The sequence below is a fragment of the Coregonus lavaretus genome (genome assembly GCF_964263955.1).
Source record: "Coregonus lavaretus genome assembly, chromosome: 7".
Lineage (NCBI taxonomy): Eukaryota > Metazoa > Chordata > Actinopteri > Salmoniformes > Salmonidae > Coregonus > Coregonus lavaretus.
In genome coordinates, this window is record NC_139994.1 from 22,048,286 (window position 1) to 22,072,759 (window position 24,474).

General features: G+C 43.3%; 1 protein-coding gene across 2 annotated transcripts in view; it reads left to right on the forward strand.

Annotated features, from left to right (window-relative positions):
• Positions 1–24,474, forward strand: part of LOC311132403 (transcriptional repressor p66-beta-like) — a 46,632-nt gene that overhangs the window by 14,660 nt on the left and 7,498 nt on the right. For both annotated transcript variants that reach the window (XM_084165683.1, XM_084165682.1), the window contains exons 2-4: positions 23,104–23,490; positions 23,653–23,782; positions 23,973–24,104. In XM_084165683.1, the coding sequence (XP_084021809.1) occupies positions 23,105–23,490; positions 23,653–23,782; positions 23,973–24,104 (648 nt within the window). In that variant the 5' untranslated portion in view covers position 23,104. The remainder of the gene's footprint in view (positions 1–23,103; positions 23,491–23,652; positions 23,783–23,972; positions 24,105–24,474) is intronic.

Genomic DNA, 24,474 nt, shown 5'->3' on the forward strand with positions numbered 1-24,474 from the left:
GAAAGATTTCTGGCTCCCAGTTGTCTTTTATACAGGTAATGAGCTGAGATTAGGAGCACACTCTTAAAGGGGGTGCTCCTAATCTCAGTTTGTTACCTGTATAAAAGACACCTGTCCACAGAAGCAATCAATCAATTAGATTCCAAACTCTCCACCATGGCCAAGACCAAAGAGCTCTCCAAGGATGTCATGGACAAGATTGTAGACCTACACAAGGCTGGAATGGGCTACAAGACCATCGCCAAGCAGCTTGGTGAGAAGGTGACAACAGTTGGTGCGATTATTCGCAAATGGAAGAAACACAAAATAACTGTCAATCTCCCTCGGCCTGGGGCTCCATGCAAGATCTCACCTCGTGGAGTTGCAATGATCATGAGAACAGTGAGGAATCAGCCCAGAACTCCACAGGAGGATCTTGTCAATGATCTCAAGGCAGCTGGGACCATAGTCACCAAGAAAACAATTGGTAACACACTACGCTGTGAAGGACTGAAATCCTGCAGCGCCCGCAAGGTCCCCCTGGTCAAGAAAGCACATATACAGGCCCGTCTGAAGTTTGCCAATGAACATCTGAATGATTCAGAGGAGAACTGGGTGAAAGTGTTGTGGTCAGATGAGACCAAAATTGAGCTCTTTGGCATCAACTCAACTGGCCATGTTTGTAGGAGGAGGAATGCTGCCTATGACCCCAACAACACCATCCCCACCGTCAAACATGGAGGTGGAAACATTATGCTTTGGGGGTGTTTTTCTGCTAAGGGGACAGGACAACTTCACCGCATCAAAGGGACGATGGACGGGGCCATGTACCGTCAAATCTTGGGTGAGAACCTCCTTCCCTCAGCCAGGGCATTGAAAATGGGTCGTGGATGGGTTTTCCAGCATGACAATGACCCAAAACACACGGCCAAGGCAATAAAGGAGTGGCTCAAGAAGAGGCTCATTAAGGTCCTGGAGTGGCCTAGCCAGTCTCCAGACCTTAATCCCATAGAAAATCTGTGGAGGGAGCTGAAGGTTCGAGTTGCCAAACGTCAGCCTCGAAACCTTAATGATTTGGAGAAGATCTGCAAAGAGGAGTGGGACAAAATCCCTCCTGAGATGTGTGCAAACCTGGTGGCCAACTACAAGAAACGTCTGACCTCTGTGATTGCCAACAAGGGTTTTGCCACCAAGTACTAAGTCATGTTTTGCAGAGGGGTCAAATACTTATTTCCCTCATTAAAATGCAAATCAATTTATAACATTTTTGACATGCGTTTTTCTGGATTTTTTTGTTGTTATTCTGTCTCTCACTGTTCAAATAAACCTACCATTAAAATTATAGACTGATCATGTCTTTGTCAGTGGGCAAACGTACAAAATCAGCAGGGGATCAAATACTTTTTTCCCTCACTGTAGTTTAGCCTACTGAAGCACCCTGCTCAAACAGAGGGATGCTATGTTAGCTAGCTGGCTATGACTTTCCAACACAACACTGGAACTCTTCCAAGTCAAGGTAAGCTTTTGGTATTATTCATTTATTGCCACCGGGGCCCGCCGGTGTAACTGCTTACTGACTGTACACTGTAACGTTACTGCATGATTGTAACGGGTTTACTAGCGTGTTAGTTATATTAGCTATGCTGACTATGACGTTACTTTAGCTAATATGGTGACAATGGTGTAGGCTGTGTGTAGCGGTTTGGCTTGTAAAGGTTTTTTCGCTTGGTCACATACAGCTGATGTGTTGTGTCCACAAGCGAAGGGAAGAGGTGAGAGGAGGAGAGATGCGAGAAGGAATACGACGTGGCTGCTATGAAACTGTGTTTACGGGTGATCAGGGGTGTATTCATTCCACCAATTCTGTTGAAAAACGTTTCTTAAATGGAAGCAAACGGATCAAAACGGGGATAAACATACCTGAATTTGCAACTGTTGGACTAATGATTACACCCTATATCAGTTAGATGCAGGCAAGAGTGTGCAAGGCGGTATTGAATGTCACTGTCTGTCCATGTGTCACTGTCTGTCACCTCAAATTTGTCCCTCGACCTGTGTGCTCCTACGTTGTAAACTTTCATTCATACACTAGGTTGTAGCAACCTCATGATGGGTATAGGGAAAATTTGAGTATCATGTAGTAGCCTAAACCTATCGCTGTTACATTGAACTGGGTGAATGGAATATGAATGAGAGTCATCCATTATGCTGTAATAGAAACAAGGCCATGCTCATGAAAAAAAAAATCGTCCTCCCTCATCTTAAAAGGCACTGACCGCCACTGGTATATATGTGCCAATTACTCTTAGGATAAGTGTCCCTGCTGATGCCATCTCCACTTGATGACGCATCCCTCCCATAAAGCCGGGTGTACACTACACAATTTTGGTCCCATTTATCTGTCCCAGACACATTTTTGAGATCGGAGACATTTTCCCCATGTAGTTGCCTACTCGGGGCGCGTGGCCGTCACCGACGCTCGTTTAATGTGAGCAGTTCAGAGACGCAATCTGAGGGCTACCGATCCCGTCTTTGAACAGTCCCAGACGTCCCAATATTTTCAAACATGCTTGATTTGATCGGCACAAAATCTGCAATGCTCTTGTAGTGTGAGATGTGCAACAAGTTTTGAGAACGGCGACCAGCAATAGCCAATGAGAGCTCGTCAAAGAAGCCAGTGAGATTAGGTTGTTTCGCGTCACCTAGAATTTGTAGACTCTCGAGCAGGAGCCATGACTACTAGTATGTGTTTTATATTGCCTTTAACCTAAGCGGCAAATCATTACAGCTCTGAAGTTCACAAGCAGTGCTATTCAAAATGTTGGCTAGAAATGTCAACTCTGTATGGCAAGCGTGAATGTCTGACTGAAAACGTTTGAGGCTGCTTTGAGCCACAGTTCGTTCTAGCTACACAATCTAATCACATCACATCATTGTTTTTTCTCAAGACAGCGTGGTGGTATGGAGAATCCCTCACGACCAAGTGAAGAATCTTGTAGTGTATGACACCCCGTCTGTGCCAGATTGTTGAGTGTGCGCACCACTATGTTGGCAAGACGTGTTAATGTAGAAAACCAGCCTGTATGTCTGTTTGGTTAAGATGTGTTTCTTGTGACTTATGTGCGTCTGTAGGCATTTGTTGTCTTCACTGTACCTACAGTATTATTCTCTGCTCTCCTCTCATTTCGTGGAAGACATCGATACCCTCACTGCCCCCCATTCAACCCCATTTTACAAATCTCTCGGCTACCTTGTTCTCTCCAGATGGCCTATGTTCCAGCATTTTTTTCCTATTACATTTTTTTTGTTTAAACAACGTATGCCCCACCCTGTGGTCTGAAGTTCCGCAATGATCCTTTTTTGTCAAGATGCCAGGTTTTAGAATCAGCATCTTGCAAGAAGTAGATTTTCTTCTTTCTGCCCTGAAAGCACAGGGGCTTCATTGCCCCTCCCCCACCCCACCCCTCTCGCTCTCTCTCCCTACCTCCCTCTCTGACTCTTTCTCTCTCCCTGTCTTCGTGTGACGTCCTGACCACTAACGGCTACATATTAAGAGATCATTCCATACCCTGAGGTTACAAACCGGCTTAGACTGGCTCTCTCGCATTTTGACTGCTTTGGGTAATAAAAAAAATAAAAGTGAACAGAATTGTAACTGCTTTTTAAAGGAACAGGACACTAATTCATGCAAACAGTGACATAAAGTAATGATACTTTGTCTGAGAAACACACAGCCACATCCTCATACAAATACAAATGGTGGATGTAGTAGGCTACAGAGTCTCATCGCATTTTGATAGTCGTGGGGGTAACCATACATTCTCAATGAACGAAACTCAATTCATTAGAGTAGACTTGTTTTCATGTTGAACTAATGACTTGGGATGGGTTCTGATTCGATGCCCTTTGTTCTACCCTTGCCTCTCCAATTCTTCAGTGAATAGTCAGAGTACCTCGAAAAGCAGTGTCACTAGTCAATGTTATGCAGTGACTTTACTGTAACGTAGGTCAGTGAAAATCCGGTGTCAGTTAAAATCATAATTAGTTAATCTTAATGCTGCCTACTGTATACGCCACAGTACTGTATGTCAGCATGCCTGTGTATGGCCCACTTAAAGTGAAAGGGTTCCATGGTTGAGATATGCACACAAAATCAGCGTCTATGAAAGCACAACGTAATGTCCATATGACCCACACTCAGAAATGGAACCCATTGGTCTGAATACAGTGCCTTCAGAAAGTATTCACACCCCTTGACTTTTTCCACGTTATGTTGTGTTACAGCCTGAATTTAAAATTGATTTCTTTTTTTTTTCTTTTTTTTGACCTACACACAATACCCCATAATGTCAAAGTAGAAGTATTTACTAATTAATAAAAAATGTAAAAGCTGAAATGTATTGAGTCTAAGTATTCAACCCTTTTGTTATGGTAAGCCTAAATAAGTTCAGGAGTAAACATTTGCTTAAGTCACATAATAATAATAATAATTATTATTATTATTATTACAAGTTGCGTGGACTCATTTTCTTAATGCAATAATGGTGTTTAACATGATTTTTGAATGACTAACTAATCTCCGTACCCCACACATACAATTATCTTTAAGGTCCCTTAGTCGAGCAGTGAATTTCAAACACAGAAACAAGGTTTCTCCAATGCCTTGCAAAGAAGGGCACATATTGGTAGATGGGTAAAAATATAAAAAAGCATATTTTGTATTTATTTTTTATACCTTTATTTAACTAGGCAAGTCAGTTAAGAACAAATTCTTATTTACAATGACGGCCTACACCGGCCAAACCCGGACGATGCTGGGCCAATTGGGAGTCCCATAGGGCGGCGTACAATCACGGCCGGTTGTGATACAGCCTGGTATCGAACCAGGGGGTCTGTAGTGACGCCTCAAGCACTGAGATGCAGTGCCTTAGACCACTGCGCCACTCAGGAGCATGGTGAAGTTATTCATTACACTTTGGATGGTGTATCATTACACCCAGTCACTACAAAGATACAGGCGTCCTTCCTAACTACAATGCCAGAGATGAAGGAAACCGCTCAGGGATTTCACCAGGAGGCCAATAGAGTTTAACGGCTGTGATAGAAGAAAACTGATGATGGATCAACAACATTGTAGTTACTCCACAATACTAACCTAATTGACAGAGTGAAAAGAGGGAAGCCTGTACAGAATAAAAATATTCCAGAACATGCATCCTGTTTGCAACAAGACACTAAAGTAATACTGCAAAAAAATGTGGCAAAGCAATTCACTTTTTGTCCTGAATACAACGTTTTTTGTTTGGGGCAAATCAAATACAACACATTAGTACCACTCTCCATATTTTCAAGCATAGTGGTGGCTGCATCATGTTATGGGTATGCTTGTAATCATTAAGGACTTGGGGGTTTTTCAGGATAAAAAAGAAACTGAATGGAGCTAAGCACAGGAAAAATCCTAGAGGAAAACCTGGTTCAGTCTGCTTTCCACGAGACACTGGGAGATTAATTCACCTTTTAGCAGGGCAATAACCTAAAACACAAGGCCAAATCTACACTGGAGTTGCTTACCAAGAAGACAGTGAATGTTCTTGAGTGGACGAGTTACAGTTTTGACTTAAATCTACTTGAAAATCTATGGCGAGACCTGAAAATGGTTCTCAAGCACTGATCAGCAACCAATTTGACAGAGCTTGAATAATTTTTTGAAGAATAATGGGCAAATGTTGCACAATCCAAGGGTGGAAAGCTCTTAGACATACCCAGAAAGACTCACAGCTGTAATCGCTGCCAAATGTAGTTCTACAAAGTATTGACTCGGGTGGGAATACTTTTGTAAATGAGATATTTCTGTATTTCATTTTCAATGCATTTGCTAAAATATCTAAAAACGTATTTTCACTTTCTCATTATGGGGTATTGTGTGTAGATGGGTGAGGGGAGAAAATCGATTTAATCCATTTTGAATTCAGGCTGTAACACAACAAAATGTGGAATAAGTCAAGGGGTATGAATACTTTCTGAAGGCACTGTAGACTGGAAAACAGCATGATATTTCACTGGAGACTGCTATGGAGTAGTTTTTTTATTATTCTTCACAAAAGTAATTTGACATTAGATAATGTTGGATAAAAATTATAAACACTTTGAAAAATTGTGTGTCGGCTAAATATTCACGTCTCAATACCCAATCATTTTCTCATTTGAATGTATCATCATTCCTGGAATGTCTGAATAAAATATATGTTCCATTTGAAACTAGCCTATGTAATAGGGCCTCAGATGAGCTAGCTTATGCTCATCTTATGCAAGGGGAAAAAACATAGATATTGTTTGGTGTTCTTTCCATAGGCGTACAGTTTGTCTGTATTTTGGCCTGACCTGGCTTGCCGTCTTTAAAACGCGTGTTCCAGCAGTGGATGACTGGGTCTGTGGGAACCATGACCCGTTGGGTTCTGGACCCATTTGTTCTCTGCTAGGTAACCTAAACTCATTGGGTCCTGGACCCATTTGGTCTGTGATTGGTAACCATGACCCATTGGGTTCTCATCTGTTACCGTCCTTATGGTAGTCTCCAAAAACCCAGACCGTAAAGTGGACTTATTAGAATGAAATCTTGGGTTGTGTACATTTGGCACCAACTGGAAGAAAACTGACTTAACTGAAGGGAGGGACTACATGGACTTAAGAAACGCTGATTTTTGTTTTCTGTTGCAAAAAATATTTTAAAACTGATGAACACAGCCCTGGTTGAAGATTCATTCCTCTTCCCTATAATGCTGCTGCTGCTTGCTGCACACCATGGACGGTCCCTCAAGGCCACTGTCGAGCTCCACCATGTCAGTTAGCTACCTCTGGGCTCACGTTTTATGCGTTCGGCTCTTTGTCTCCCAACTTCACACCCCCACACACTTCCTCCCCTTTGCCCCTTGCCACTGCCCAGCCCCCCACCCCTCTTCACCACCTCTACCCTCCTCCCTAGCCACAACTCCCTCTCTCCCTCCCTTCGGGCGACAGCAGAACAGGAATTGATTAGTGGCATGGCTTGAAAATAGAAGGGGGTCGGTTGTCGTGGCAACGACCACAATGAGCGGTTGTCTTGTTTAATGAAGACCAGGGGTGTGTTTTTAAGTGTTGTGGCTGAGCAGGGGTGGTGTGAACAGGAGGAGACTGAGGTGCTCACATCTAGGTGTATCGATGCGGGTGTGTTCGCTGCCTGGAGGAGAGACTTGCGTTTGGTGTTGAGTAGATGAAGTAGACTATGGCTCGTATTTTATGTCGGTGTGCAGGTGTGCACATATGTGTTTGTATGTAGCTAATAGCTAATTGTATGTGTGTTTAATATTTATTTGGAAGCCCACTCCCCCACGCCATTTCTATGTGGATGTTGCTTCTGAGAGACTGATTTTCTCTGTCAGTCTAACCCTTGATAGGCTTACTCAACCTGAGGCTATATAAACAAGAACCACCAATATGAAATAAGATGCTGTAAGTCTGTCAACATCTCACAGTTGCAGTGCTTACTATTGGCTTTGAACCCACATCCTGTTATCCATAACTCCTGAGCAGTTCAAGCCAACCAATTACAACTCTGTGGCCATGAGCGCCATCCGCCTAATTGGCCTCATTAGTGTCAGAAACTAACCATATGCAAATTCTGGTCATATTCCCAGCAGCCCCCACATCTGAGTAATATACGGCAGGGCTGCCAGTGTGTGGGTTGATCAGGATGTAGGTCCAATTAATACATTAACCAATGAGCTCTCCTGCCCAGACATTCCATTGGCTTTTTCAAAATTGTTGTGCAGTGTTTTATTCCTGTTCCCAGACATATCTTTATCAGCACAACAAATGTGATACAGTAGACCTCAAATTCCCCTTCTAACAACAAAAATGTGCATGGCATATTGTCATTGTAGAATACCAATAAGTATTTTAGAAATTTGCTAGCAGTTTGTTGATGTCATGGCAACTAAATCAACTAATAATGTGACACAAAAACTAGCTACCACTGATGATAACCTGCATTGGACTTAGGCCTACCTTTTATAGATAGGCTCATGTTGCTGCTCTGTCCTAGGCTGTATTAAACATTCTTTATTTACATTTGTGTGAAAAGAGCACAATAAATGTGATCGATGGACCGCCACTTTTTGTCCAACTAATGTGACATTTACCTGTGATCTGTATGTACCATACCCACAGCACTGATGTTTTTTCCAGAAAATATGTATTTACATTTTTTAGATTTTATTATCTTGATGGATTGTATGATTTATTTGTAAATAGTTTCAAATAAGTCAGCATTAGCTGCTATTGATACCATGTAATGTCGCCTATTGAAATAGAAAATAAACCATTATCTTTCTCTTGTAGCTCAGAATCAGTTTATCCACTAACATCACTAGTTTGTTTTTCTTTGTTGTTGCACAACGATTAGCGCAAAAGCCAAGCTAACAGTATAACACCCAGCAACTCGTAAAGCTAATCGGTGCGTTGTTCCAAGTCTCTAATAATAATAATTTTTAACAGATTTGGTGACTGATAAAATGGGATTGTCTACATCACTCCTACATTCGGTTGAAGCATGGGATTCAGACATTCTCACTGTATGCTTCCACCACGGTTTTTCTGCTTACAACATTCGCAGATCCAGTAGTGTTTTCCAACCTTTTTCTTTGCATACAACTGCATTGAGAGATTAATTCCAATCAGAAGACCAATACCAATCAGAGTATTGATTTCTATCAACTAGATTACCGTTTTATTTTATGAACTCATCAATCAATGTTGATTTTTGGGTCACCAATCCTGGAAACCAATACAAGGTTAAATAATTACTAACAAGGAATGGGTATGGAGCTCTGTAGAAACCAAGCTTTGGCCTCAAATGAAGCACTGGATCTCCACATCTGGCTTTTTAGTGCTGCTAACCATTTGGTACGCTCATGTTCCCCAATAATGCATTCCCCTTAACTATAAGCACTATAAAAGCAAAAAGGATGGATGGATCATCTGCAAATGCTATTCAACCGAAGAGATTTTATCGAGTGAAATGGAGGGAAAGATGGAAATGGAACTTCTGCAACCCCAGCGTTTCTGACCCTTTATGGTGTTTTGTCACCTGCGATAGTCTCCTGTGGAGTTACGAGGCACAGGAATGGCTGCAGTATGAGATCATGAAGCCAGTGTCTGCTGCTGAAGTAATATTTCTGCTTTATGTGCCCTTGGATGTCACACTCTCACCTAGTACGTTGTCGCCTGTGAAAGCGAGCTCATGGTGTCTCGGCTCTGCTTTGCGGAACCCCATCAGACTGCTATCCTAATCACAAAGGATTGGCTGTTTGTCGTGGCGACCTTCAACCCCGAGCAGGGCCGCTAAAACACTTTAAATCTGGACTTTGTCTCCATTGTGCAGAAAGTTCGGAGCATACAGCTACGCTAATGAAAATTGGCCCTTTATCTGATCCCTTGATACTAGGGTCGTAAACGGCCTGTGGAATTCAGAGGAACTCAAAATCTGTAGGAAGCTATTTTCAGCAACCAAAATCTGTCAAATGATATGACCTATACATGATGTCAGGTGTCATTATTCCAATAACATTATTGCCATGTTCAGCTGGTTAGTAAATGTTCACCAGTCTGAGAAAGCTTAATCGGATGTCTCTCAGAAATCCATTAATCACAATGGAAAGCCAGTTTCTACGTTCTGTGTTATTCCTCATACAGTTTATATTTATCTGTGGCACAAGCACACCAACCTGTGTCTATGGTTACCCTGCTTTGGAACTGGGAATGTGAAATTGGAGATTGGTCAGCCATCAATGGCCTGGGCGCTGAGCTCAAATAAAAAATGTCTGCCCTATAGCCTCAGAGAAACTGACTCATGCCAACACTTATCTTTTCACTTCACAGTGGTGCTGAGCGATTAGTGCTATTTGAGGTCGGTTCGGTTTCCATTCTATAATTATTTTTTTTATCACTGTTTTCGGTTTCGATTATTTGGGTTGAATGCTGCAACAACACAGAATAAAACAATTCATACATTTTCATGATGGTAGTGACTGCCCATTGCTTCTTGTCAGTTATTAACCATTTACTTTAATAAAATATTTCAGTTGTTGTGTTTGTTTGTTTTATTTGATGACTTATTATTTCATTGCAAGTCATCATCTCATCTCTATAGCGCTGCTGTCTGACAAAATCACGATTTTGTAGTTCTTCGAAGTACAATGCATTCGGAAAGTGTTCAGACCCCTTCACTTTTTCCACATTTTGTTACGTTACAGCCTTATTCTAAAATTGATTAAATAATTCTACAACTTGATTGAAGTCCGCCTATGGTAATTTCAATTGATGTAACATGATTTGGAAAGGCACACACCTATCTGTATAAGAACCACAGTTGGCAGTGCAAACCAAACCATGAGGTCGAAGGAATTGTCCGTAGAGCCCCGAGACAGGATTGTGTAGAGGCACAGATCTGGGGAAGGGTACCAAAAATGTCTGCAGCAATGAAGGTCCCCAAGAACACAGTGGCCTCCATCATTCTTAAATGGAATAAGTTTTGAACCACCAAGACTCTTCCTAGAGCTGGCCGCCCGGCCAAACTGAACAATCGGGGGAGAAGGGCCTTGGTCAGGAATGTGACCAAGAACCCGATGGTCACTCTGACAGAGCGCCAGAGTTCCTCTGGAGATGGGAGAACCTTCCAGAAGGACAACCATCTCTGCAGCACTCCACCAATCAGGCCTTTTATGGTAGTGGCCAGACGTAAGCCACTCCTCAGTAAAAGGCACATGACAGCCCGCTTGGAGTTTGCCAAAAGGCACCTAAAGACTCAGACTGGGGCGAAGTTTCACCTTCCAACAGGACAACGACTCTAAGCACACAGCCAAGACAACGCAGGAGTGGCTTTGGGACAAGTCTCTGAATGTCCTTGAGTGGCCCAACCAGAGCCCGGACTTGAACCCGATCTAACATTTCTGCAGAGACCTGAAAATAACTCTGCAGCGATGCTCCCCATCCAACCTGACAGAGCTTGAGAGGATCTGCAGAGAAGAATGGGAGAAACTCGCCAAATACAGGTGTGCCAATCTTGTAGCGTCATACCCAAGAAGACTCGAGGCTGTAATCGCTGCCAAAAGTGTTTCAACAAAGTACTGAGTAAAGGGTCTGAACACTTTTTGTTTTTTTATTTTTTATAAATTAGCAAAAATGTCTAAAAACCTGTTTTTGCTTTGTCATTATGGGGTATTGTGTGTAGATTGATGAGGGGAAAAAACAATTTTAATCAATTTGAGAATAAAGCTGTAACGTAACAAAATGTGGAAATAGTCAAGGGGTCTGAATACTTACCGAATGCACTGTAAATAAGGCATACTTTTATGACTGCTGTATACCAACTGTCAATCACTTAGATCATGTGAAGCAACAGCTGCTCTCTATATCCCCTCACGATTGCACATTCTTCTGTCTCTTCAGTAGCAGGCATAAAAAAAACAGACCGGACAAGTAGATGCACAATGGATTATGGTACTTGTAGTTAATTACAATGTTTTATGCGCTAAACTATGTAGAATATTGGCCTATTGGCCACATCTCCCTACTACATTGCACAGTTCAGGCTGTAGCTAATGTATCTAAATAAATAAAAATAACAATATGCGCATTGAGCTCACCTAAAATAAACGAACAAAATGGAGTTCAAATAATTGAACCAACTTAGGTCAAGTTAGTTGTTTAAAACCCAACAAATTACTGAAATGTCAGTGAATTGCTCAGCGTTACTTCACAGACCTATTCCTCATCTGCATGAACTTAGTCTTTGGAGAAATTCCATGAAACGCGGTAATACAACTTTGATTATGCAAGCTAGTTAATCAATTAGACTCCTAATTTCAACATATGTACATAGTAGTGGCACTGTCCCTCCAAACCACATAAAAGGCCAAGTGGGGATAGCAGGACTGGATCATGCGTTTCCATAAAGATCCCCGAGCCCAGCAGCCACCCCGCATCCCCAGACACTTGCAATGCTCACCCTTTCTGACCCTGTTTTGAGGCCGGGCTTTTATAACTCCTAACTGGGTCATAGCCCAAAGCCTTGTGGTACCATACCACAAATTACATACATTACTTAGAAGGCCATACATACAGTACGTAACTTTTATAAGGCCTTGATGATAACTGTAATGATAATGACAAATATATGCATTTCACAAGGGTAAGTGTCCACTTGGGTTATGGCGAAGGTGGCCATTTTGTGTGCCCGTAATGCTCGCTTGGTATCCGATGCGGTGAAGAGAAAGGATTAATTGAGCCAATTGAGCTTGTGGGTGATCAGACGAGCTGGATGGGTAGAGCCAGAGATTTTTGGGGCGTTTGGCCAGGATCATAGGATAGAGATGAGGGGGCGGGGTGGTGAGGGCGAACCCCCCACCCTGCACCTCTGTGATAAGCGTCTCCACCATCAGACGAATCAAATTGTTTTTAAAAATGAAATGAGAAAAAGAGGAAGCTCTCATAGTCATGTGTGAAGTTGAGTCGGAAAGGGGTGAACAATTTCCCTGTCTGCTCCCTCAGAAAGAGTCTCTCTCTCTCTCTAGCCCTGGGTAAAAGATGCTGTGCCACCAGCGTATTGGGTTGGGGACGGTGATTCACGGGAGTTGCATCAGCCAAATGAATTGTCATGATGCAGATCATGCGTGTAATGAGCTGCGGATTCCACCGTGTGGTTGCAAATGGCCTTATTACTATTGTACCCCACTATCTGGCATTTGGCCTGTTTGGTAAACTCTCCAAACCAGTTATGTCTAGCAGCATAGGAAGACTGATTTTGCGGACGTATTGACGTTAAGGTGTCTGGAGGTGGTGGATTTTTGGGGTGCAAAAAAAAAAGAGGCGGACATTTTGGAGTGTGTGTGTGCATGCTCTGATCTGATCGACAGGCAGCAGTGGCATGCGCATAAAGAAAATGGTGTGTGTCGGTGGGGGGATGGGCGGTGGGGGGAATTAAGGGTTGGCATTATGACAGGGTAGCGTGTCAGGAGAGAGCTCATCTTTTTTTCTGCTCAATCTTCCTCTATCCCCCTCCCCACCCCCTACCTCTCTCTTCCTTACACATAGTGTAATGAAAAATGCATTCATTTTTAAAAAGCCAGTGTGTGGGTCAGTACCTTCGAGGGGCCCCCAAAAAGTGTGTTTATTTTTACAACGAGGGGGAGAGGGGAAAAAGGCTTACTTTTTTTAAAGGATGGGGGAGGGGTGCAGGAGAAGGGAGGGGTCGCTTATGCACACTTCTTTGTGGTGTGGCACAGCTGTAGTAGAATGCCGGAGAGGGGAAGAGGAGGGGGAGGGTGGATGAGGGGGGTTACAAAAGAGTGCCTTATGTTGGCATGGCCTGTTAAGTCCCTGTGTGCAGCATTTTTGGGGTAGGAGGCCCCTCTTGCCCTCCGTCTCCTCACTGTCCCTGGGGTCCGACTATGCTACTTGTAACAATTACATTCCGTGTGTGTGTGCGTGCGCGCATTGCTGTGGAATCCCTCTGTATCAATGGCGACGTGAGGTGAGGAACTCAGCACAGAGACAAGGGGGGGTTAAAGGAAAAATTGCGATTTGGGGTAAAGGGGGATGATGTTGTTCTTGTCTCAAATTGTCTCTCCTCCCTGTCTCGCTCTCCCTCTCCGTCTCGTCTTTCTTTCTTTTCGATTCCCTTAGCTGCTGCTGCATTGGCTGGCAAAGTGCCCAAAGCCGTGAGTCTGTCACGGAGTGCGCGTGTGCAGGTTTCTGTGAAAGGAGGGAGGGGGCTGGGGGGGAGGGAGGGGTGGCAGAGGGGGGAGTGCAGGGGCGGGCGTTTAGGCGGAGGGATAAGGGGGAGAGGGTTGTTGGGGAGAAAGAGTCTGGTTTGTGTAGCAGCTGACTGAAACAGTCATTATATTATGTAAAGGCAGACGGGGGCACAGTGGGTGGAGGGGGGGGGGGCAAGACTGACGCGCACCACAGAAGCCACTCTGATTGGCTCGGCCAGTGCCATTGTTGGCCATGCGCGTGCTTATGCTCTCTCTCTCTTTCCTTCTTCTTCCTCTGTCTCTCATTAGAGGTGGGTGGCTTGGCATGGAGGTTGCGAGGGTGTTTATTTATTTATTTTTTACACGAAATGGAGACTGTGATTCACATCATGCCTTTGAGGCATCCAAAATGAAACGAGGCGAATGTGCACTCTCATTGCCCTGACACTCCCTGAGTCCCTATTATTGAGGAGGGGATATTACGTTATCATAAAAGATTCCCCACATTTTTTTACTGAACTGCTTCAGATCTGGAGATGATAATATTGAGATGTAACAGAATGACAGGCTGAATGGATTTAATGGTGCCAGCCAGAAGAATAAGATAATGCTATAGATGAGGGGGAATGATAGAACGACACCACAAGGAATAATCCGCTATCAGGGAAGTGATTAAGTGATAAAAGGGGCCAATTAAATCTCTATTTGAATTCCAATTGAGGAGGCTTTCGCTACATTACATTTTTGTAGAGTTAGATGTAGAGTTAGATTTTTGTAGAGTTAGATGTAGGGCCTTTGGGATTAATTAGTGATGGTTCAATGCTGCAGGTGAACTACTATTGATGATGGCTCAGTCTTACAAAGGTCAGTTCAAAGCAGGTGTTTGCATACTGTGGCCCTTTGAGGGCCAAATAAATCTTCTAACGAGATTCAGTATTGAAGTTGAGAACATTTTGGACTGTAACTTTTAGAAAAGAGTCTCTGCACTCTTCAAACAATGCACATTTCAGTAATTTAATGTGCCAAGCTTTTGGTCTCACAAAGACCTTTGGCAGAGCATCTGATTGTCTCTGATAGCTTAAAACAGAATGTGACTGTTTTGAGAAGCCAGATAAACTAACTTTCCCTTGAAGAGCTTGACCTCTACATTGCCCTTCACTTGGCAATGACCAGCGAGCGTGGTCTGAGAGTTGTGTGTTCAGGAGCTCAGTCTGTCTACCTGTGAGTCTACCCAAGGATCCAGATCCTTTTGTAACACAGTTCGATGTCTGACTCCATGTTTGTAGGTAAACCTGATTTGAAACAGCCCCAAGCATAGATGAGGCACTTATCTATGCTTTAGAGGGTTCATCTTGATAATGTTATTCTATTTTGGCAGTTGAAATCACAGCAAATTGGGATCCATTTGTCTTTTGAGACCATTAACATTTGGGAATTACTTTACTAGTGGTGGAGTCTTTATTCGGTTTCAAGTTTTGTGAGACTAATTTGAACCAGGACTGAAACCGTGCTAAAGCAATAGGCTATAAACTGAATACTTCACAAGAAAGTAGACCATTGGTATGCATTGTGAGGACCAGGGATTCATTGGAACACAGTCACCAGTCTTTGGTGGAAGTCTGCTCGCTGTTGACTTTCGGTCAGAGGTACTTCTTCTGATGGTGTGTCTGGAGACTGTGTTCTTCTTACCGCACCTCATCAAACGCCTCCATCTCTGTGAGGTCTGGTGCGAATCAGACCCCATCAGTCAACATGGCTGAACACAGAACAGTTTGTCTAGCAGCCTCTGTGCCTGTCACCAAGGCGAATAAGGTCAGTGTCAGTGGTAACACTGTACCATAACAATGCTACTGTATAACTTACAGGCCCTGATGCTGCCCCCGTGAAAAGGTATAATTTTTCATTTACATAACAGAACTGGAAGGGTAACAGTTACGACACACATGGACTCATGTTCTGATAGGTAAGCATCGTATGACAGAACACCTGCATTTAGGTGGTATGTGTGACTACGGACAAGGCATCCTCCATTGTGCTACTACTACAGCACTGTTTGACTGTTGGTGCAGTGCACTCATATGCATCACTGAAGGCCTCATCTGTTATTAAGAATGAGCTTGGCTCTCCGCGCACATTGTCTGAATATGAATCGAGATAGTATCTGGTGAAAAACCATTCCAATTAAGAAACTATCAGATACTGGCTGTATCTGCAATGGTTATCCATACAGATATGCTGTCAGGGAAAACCTATATATTTTTTGTAGAAAATCTGGGAAATACCTGAAGATTATAACCGAGCCATACATCCATAGATTTAAAAGTACTCAACATGTTGTCACCAACATCTTGTGTTTATACTAGCCTTTGATGTGCTGGTGTTTATTTTATGTATGTCTTTTGCTGCTTTTTAGCTTTATTGTTGTTTTATGTAATGTTGTATTTTGACTGCAATCTTATGTTTTGTCTACTTGTAGACAGTGGATAGCTTTTTGTAAGTTCAGTTCTGAATTGTGTGCTTATCGTTGTTCTTTTTACCCCAGAAAGTCCTCTCTATGCAGAGCAAGATTTCTAGGAACCGATGCAGACGTCAGAGCACTGTGCAGTGCAACACCTGATAGTAATGCACTTAATCTCAGGCTTGCTATCTACGCTGACTGGAATACAAATGTATTGGGCAAATAGGGAGTTGCCAGCAGACAAAAGCCGACACACACTGTCTAGTGTGTGTGGGTGTGTCCTCGGGCCATCCATAGCCCACCCAAGCATGCTTAACCTAATGTGACTAACACGCACACACGATAATTTAGTTCACTTGTACGTGACATGGTCAAACCCGAGCAGACTCTGTATGTATGCACACAATTTAACTCACAGGCACTTGAACGCGTATGACCTCATGCTCATATGTTCTCCACCCACATTGAACATACACTATCTAGTATGATCTGGATTAATACTGGCCTTTTTTTCCCGATGTGGATATTATAGGACCTTTCGTTGGAAACTATATCTTACGGCTGTACTTTAACTGTACAGACCGAGGGCTCCTTTCACGTGCATTATGAAGATGTATGTGTAAAACGTACAATCTGATATTGTTGCCTTATTCAGTAAACATGCAATTACTGTGTAGCTGTTTGAGGCTTTTTGCACTTCCAGCTTGCATTCCTGACACAGGCTTTTGATTGGACCAAATGCTCAGTCAGCCTACTTATAGCAACCAGTCACATGACAGCCGTGTTTGTGAGAGGTCATTGGTTGCCACCTAACCGAAGTCTTCCTCACTAGTGTGATCCACATAGTAACCCCACACAATGGAATTCATCAAGCATCCCCTAAAGCAGGGTTCTCCAACTAGCAGCCCACGGGCCGTATTTGGCTCACGGGGGATTTTTTATTTAGCCCCCAAGTTTTCTGAGCAAAACATTTTTAACTTGGATTTTATTTGTTATTGTTGGACTTAAAATACTGTAAAAACACCAGCAAATCAGCTCCATGTGATTTTAAATTTTGGGAATCTGTTCCAAAATATTCCCACGCAGCATAGAGAGAGATGTGATCATATACAAATGTAAGCAAGGTTTGAAATTATTATGTTTTAGTCAAATATTCCATCTGTTTGGCTTCTTGCGGTCAATTTGCAGTCTACAAATTATTTGTAATTATGTTCTGGCCCCCTGACCATCCGCTCAAGAAAAAATCGTCCCGCGGCTGAATCTAGTTGATGTTCCCTGCCCTAAAGAGAAGACTTGAGAACAACAATGTAGGTTACTTTAAAATGCCAAGTCAATGTTTAACACACATTCGTTTCATTTGTGTGTTCCATCTCATGCATTCATTTGGTGAATAGGAACTTGTTTTAATATAACGACATGACATGAATAACCGATAGCCCCATTCACTCAAGGTGAAAGAGTTCACTTTCAGACTCTCTCACAGATTCACCGACGAGAATGAGAACTCTGTAGGCTTTCAGAGATATATATATATATATATATATATATACATACATACATACAGTGAGGGAAATTTTTATTTGATCCCCTGCTGATTATGTAGGTTTGCCCACTGACAAAGAAATGATCAGTCTATCATTTTAATGGTAGGTTTATTTGAACAGTGAGAGACAGAATAACAACAAAAAAATCCAGAGAAACGTATGTCAAAAATGTTATAAATTGATTTGCATTTTAATGAGGGAAATAAGTATTTGACCCCCTCTCAATCAGAAAGATTTCTGGCTCCCAGGTGTCTTTTATACAGGTAACGAGCTGAGATTAGGAGCACACTCTTAAAGGGAGTGCTCCTAATCTCAGCTTGTTACCTGTATAAAAGAAACCTGTCCACAGAAGCAATCAATCAATCAGATTCCAAACTCTCCACCATGGCCAAGACCAAAGAGCTCTCCAAGGATGTCAGGGACAAGATTGTAGACCTACACAAGGCTGGATTGGGCTACAAGACCACCGCCAAGCAGCTTGGTGAGAAGGTGACAACAGTTGGTGCGATTATTCGCAAATGGAAGAAACACAAAATAACTGTCAATCTCCCTCAGCCTGGGGCTCCATGCAAGATCTCACCTCGTGGAGTTGCAATGATCATGAGAACGGTGAGGAATCAGCCCAGAACTACACGGGAGGATCTTGTCAATGATCTCAAGGCAGCTGGGACCATAGTCACCAAGAAAACTATTGGTAACACACTACGCCGTGAAGGACTGAAATCCTGCAGCGCCCGCAAGGTCCCCCTGCTCAAGAAAGCACATATACAGGGCCGTCTGAAGTTTGCCAATGAACATCTGAATGATTCAGAGGAGAACTGGGTGAAAGTGTTGTGGTCAGATGAGACCAAAATCGAGCTCTTTGGCATCAACTCAACTCGCCGTGTTTGGAGGAGGAGGAATGCTGCCTATGACCCCAAGAACACCATCCCCACCGTCAAACATGGAGGTGGAAACATTATGCTTTGGGGGTGTTTTTCTGCTAAGGGGACAGGACAACTTCACCGCATCAAAGGAACGATGGACGGGGCCATGTACCGTCAAATCTTGGGTGAGAACCTCCTTCCCTCAGCCAGGGCATTGAAAATGGGTCCTGGATGGGTATTCCAGCATGACAATGACCCAAAACACACGGCCAAGGCAACAAAGGACTGGCTCAAGAAGAAGCACATTAAGGTCCTGGAGTGGCCTAGCCAGTCTCCAGACCTTAATCCCAAAGAAAATATGTGGAGGGAGCTGAAGGTTAGAGTTGCCAAACGTCAGGCTCAAAACCTTAATGACTTGGAGAAGATCTGCAAAGAGGAGTGGGACAAAATCCCTCCTGAGATGTTTGCAAACCTGGTGGCCAACTACAAGAAACGTCTGACCTCTGTGATTGCCAACAAGGGTTTTGCCACCAAGTACTAAGTCATGTTTTGCAGAGGGGTCAAATACTTATTTCCCTCATTAAAATGCAAATCAATTCATAAATTTTTTGACGTACGTATTTTTTTTGTTATCTGTCTCTCACTGTTCAAATAAACCTACCATTAAAATTATAGACTGATCATTTCTTTGTCAGTGGGCAAACGTACAAAATCAGCAGGGGATCAAATACTTTTTTCCCTCACTGTGTGTGTGTGTGTATATATATATATATATATATATATATATATATATATATATATATATATATATATATATATATATATACACACACATACACAGTGGGGAGAACAAGTATTTGATACACTGCCGATTTTGCAGGTTTCCCTACTTACAAACCATGTAGAGGTCTGTAATTTTTATCATAGGTACACTTCAACTGTGAGAGACGGAATCTAAAACAAAAAATCCAGAAAATCACATTGTATGATTTTTAAGTAATTCATTTGCATTTTATTGCATGACATAAGTATTTGATCACCTACCAACCAGTAAGAATTCCGGCTCTCACAGACCTGTTAGTTTTTCTTTAAGAAGCCCTCCTGTTCTCCACTCATTACCTGTATTAACTGCACCTGTTTGAACTCGTTACCTGTATGAAAGACACCTGTCCACACACTCAATCAAACAGACTCCAACCTCTCCACAATGGCCAAGACCAGAGAGCTGTGTAAGGACATCAGGGATAAAAATTGTAGACCTGCACAAGGCTGGGATGGGCTACAGGACAATAGGCAAGCAGCTTGGTGAGAAGGCAACAACTGTTGGCGCAATTATTAGAAAATGGAAGAAGTTCAAGATGACTGTCAGTCACCCTCGGTCTGGGGCTCCATGCAAGATCTCACCTCGTGGGGCATCAGTGATCATGAGGAAGGTGAGGGATCAGCCCAGAACTACACGGCAGGACCTGGTCAATGACCTGAAGAGAGCTGGGACCACAGTCTCAAAGAAAACCATTAGTAACACACTACGCCGTCATGGATTAAAATCCTGCAGCGCACGCAAGGTCCCCCTGCTCAAGCCAGCGCATGTCCCGTCTGAAGTTTGCCAATGACCATCTGGATGATCCAGAGGAGGAATGGGAGAAGGTCATGTGGTCTGATGAGACAAAAATAGAGCTTTTTGGTCTAAACTCCACTCGCCGTGTTTGGAGGAAGAAGAAGGATGAGTACAACCCCAAGAACACCATCCCAACCGTGAAGCATGGAGGTGGAAACATCATTCTTTGGGGATGCTTTTCTGCAAAGGGGACAGGACCGTATTGAGGGGAGGATGGATGGGGCCATGTATCGCAAGATCTTGGCCAACAACCTCCTTCCCTCAGTAAGAGCATTGAAGATTGGTCGTGGCTGGGTCTTCCAGCATTACAACGACCCGAAACACATAAGGTCCTGCAGTGGCCTAGCCAGTCTCCAGACCTGAACCCAATAGAAAATCTTTGGAGGGAGCTGAAAGTCCGTATTGCCCAGCGACAGCCCCGAAACCTGAAGGATCTGGAGAAGGTCTATATGGAGGAGTGGGCCAAAATCCCTGCTGCAGTGTGTGCAAACCTGGTCAAGACCTACAGGAAACGTATGATCTATGTAATTGCAAACAAAGGTTTCTGTACCAATTATTAAGTTCTGCTTTTCTGATGTATCAAATACTTATGTCATGCAATAAAATGCAAATTAATTACTTAAAAATCATACAATGTGATTTTTTGGATTTTTGTTTTAGATTCCGTCTCTCACAGTTGAAGTGTACCTATAATAAAAATTACAGACCTCTACATGCTTTGTAAGTGGGAAAACCTCGGCAGTGTATCAATTACTTGTTCTCCCCACTGTGTGTATATATATATATATATATATATATATATATATATATATATATATATATATATATATATATATATATATATATATATATATATATACTATTTTGAAAGACTCAAACATCCCTTTTTTTGTTAATAACCATGTTGACTTTAAGGGGTGAATATTAGTGCTATCATCTAAATGTAATGCTTGTGTAATTAGTTAATTCGATGCTGTCAGGGAGTCACCTGATTGGGTAGTTAGTCAGTGGGCGGTCAGGAAACGAGCAATCCCACGCTCTCATTTTTACACGCACGAACGCACACGGAAAGAACAATAAAGCCCCTATTTTCAAGACTGTTCGTTTTGATGTGTTATCTTCACATAGGCTCACTCTCAAACATGGTTCATAAGTACAGTGGGGAAAAAAAGTATTTAGTCAGCCACCAATTGTGCAAGTTCTCCCACTTAAAAAGATGAGAGAGGCCTGTAATTTTCATCATAGGTACACGTCAACTATGACAGACAAAATGAGAAGAATTTTTTTTCCAGAAAATCACATTGTAGGATTTTTAATGAATTTATTTGCAAATTATGGTGGAAAATAAGTATTTGGTCAATAACAAAAGTTTCTCAATACTTTGTTATATACCCTTTGTTGGCAATGACACAGGTCAAATGTTTTATGTAAGTCTTCACAAGGTTTTCACACACTGTTGCTGGTATTTTGGCCCATTCCTCCATGCAGATCTCCTCTAGAGCAGTGATGTTTTGGGGCTGTCGCTGGGCAACACGGACTTTCAACTCCCTCCAAAGATTTTCTATGGGGTTGAGATCTGGAGACTGGCTAGGCCACTCCAGGACCTTGAAATGATTCTTACGAAGCCACTCCTTCGTTGCCCGGGCGGTGTGTTTGGGATCATTGTCATGCTGAAAGACCCAGCCACGTTTCATCTTCAATGACCTTGCTGATGGAAGGAGGTTTTCACTCAAAATCTCACGATACATGGCCCCATTCATTCTTTCCTTTACACGGATCAGTCATCCTGGTCCCTTTGCAGAAAAACAGCCCCAAAGCATGATGTTTCCACCCCCATGCTTCACAGTAGGTATGGTGTTCTTTGGATGCAACTCAGCATTCTTTGTCCTCCAAACACGACAAGTTGAGTTTTTACCAAAAAGTGCTATTTTGGTTTCATCTGACCATATGACATTCTCCCAATCCTCTTCTGGATCATCCAAATGCACTCTAGCAAACTTCAGACGGGCCTGGACATGTACTGGCTTAAGCAGGGGGACACGTCTTGCACTGCAGGATTTGAGTCCCTGGCGGCGTAATGTGTTACTGATGGTAGGCTTTGTTACTTTGGTCCCAGCTCTCTGCAGGTCATTCACTAGGTCCCCCCGTGTGGTTCTGGGATTTTTGCTCACCGTTCTTGTGATCATTTTGACCCCACGGGGTGAGATCTTGCGTGGAGCCCCAGATCGAGGGAGATTATCAGTGGTCTTGTATGTCTTCCATTTCCTAATAATTGCTCCCACTGTTGATTTCTTCAAACCAAGCTGCTTACATATTGCAGATTCAGTCTTCCCAGCCTGGTGCAGGTCTACAATTTTGTTTCTGGTGTCCTTTGACAGCTCTTTGGTCTTGGCCATAGTGGAGTTAGGAGTGTGACTGTTTGAGGTTGTGGACAGGTGTCTTTTATACTGATAACAAGTTCAAACAGGTGCCATTAATACAGGTAACGTGTGGAGGACAGAGGAGCCTCTTAAAGAAGAAGTTACAGGTCTGTGAGAGCCAGAAATCTTGCTTGTTTGTAGGTGACCAAATACTTATTTTCCACCATAATTTGCAAATAAATTCATAAAATATTCTACAATGTGATTTTCTGGGAAGAAAATTCTCAATTTGTCTGTCATAGTTGACGTGTACCTATGATGAAAATTACAGGCCTCTCATCTTTTTAAGTGGGAGAACATGCACAATTGGTGGCTGACTAAATACTTTTTTTCCCCACTGTATCTGTGAAATGCTTTAAAATATCTTGTTGAATTGAATTAAGTTACATTGAATTGAACATCACGTTCCTCCCTTCCTTTGTTTCCAGGATGGAGCGGATGTCTGAGGAGGTGCTGAGGCTGAACTTGCTCAAGCGGGGCCTGGAGACGTCCGAGGAGCGTGAAGAAGCCCTGGCCAAGCGCCTCAAGATGGAGGGCCACGAGGCTATGGAGCGCCTCAAGATGCTGGCCTTGCTCAAGCGCAAGGACCTGGCCGCGTTGGAAGGGGCGGCGGCGGTGGCGGCCGGGTCCCTGGACGGCAGCAAAGGGGGGCCGGGGGGGAGCCACCACCACCAGAGTATGCTGGCGGGCGCAGCGGCGGCCTACGAGGAGAAGATTAACGGGAGCCTGGGGAGGCTGGGGGGCCATGGAGGCCCCAGTAAGAATGGCAAGGAGAACATGGTGGACGAACCAGTGGACTTCAGCGCCAGAAGAGGGTAAGAATCATGATTTAGAATGGACGTAGGACAGGTGATGGATGGACAATTGCGGATTGAAATGAGTTGTTCAGAAGATGTGGATGTAGTGCTAGACAGAGTACACCATTCATCCTCTGTTAGTCGTCATTCATCTCTGATCCCGTTCTCTCCCATATCCAGCGATGTGGACCGTGAGCGACACACTCCGTCCCCAGACGTGATCATCCTGTCGGACAACGAGGCATCCAGTCCCAGGGGGACGCCCTACCCCGGGGAGAGGCTGCACCAGGCCAACCTGGAGATCTTCAAGGTACGTTGTCACCACTTGGCCTGTGTGGTCTAGCGGTTAGAGCCGCTGACCCTGGCACTCAAGTAGACCATAGTCGGTGTGGGTTCAAATCTGACCAACTGCCCTTCATACTCACACTCCTCCAATTTTTCCTGTCAGCCCTTCACAGTCCTATCCATAAACGTGTGAGTGTGTAACGTATGCGTTCTAGGGGAAGAATGGCGAAGAGCGGCAGCAGATGATCAAGGCTCTGCGGGAAGAGCTGCGTCTGGAGGAGGCCCGTCTGGTGCTGCTCAAGAAGCTTCGGCAGAGCCAGATCCAGAAGGAGAACGTCGTGCAGAAGGTTAGTATCAGCGTTGACACCATTACCATTCCATATTTCATTTCCAATTCAGAGATTGAAATATCGTTATAGAAAATGTCAAATGAGACCCAGCACCCTAGTATGTGACAATATACTGGTGTTTGAATTCCTTAGCCAACTACCTCACTTTACATTGGATAATCAACTGGTAACAAAAATCTAAATCCGGGATGAATTCTCACTCAAATCGGCATCAAATATTATAATGGCTATTGTATCCCACAAAATACAGGCTAATGTCACTCTTGCTTGACTGTATAGCCACCTAAACAGCCTGATACTAGTACAACCTCTACTCACAGTGTACTGTAATTTTCGGACTATAAGCCGCGCCTTTTTTCCCATTTTT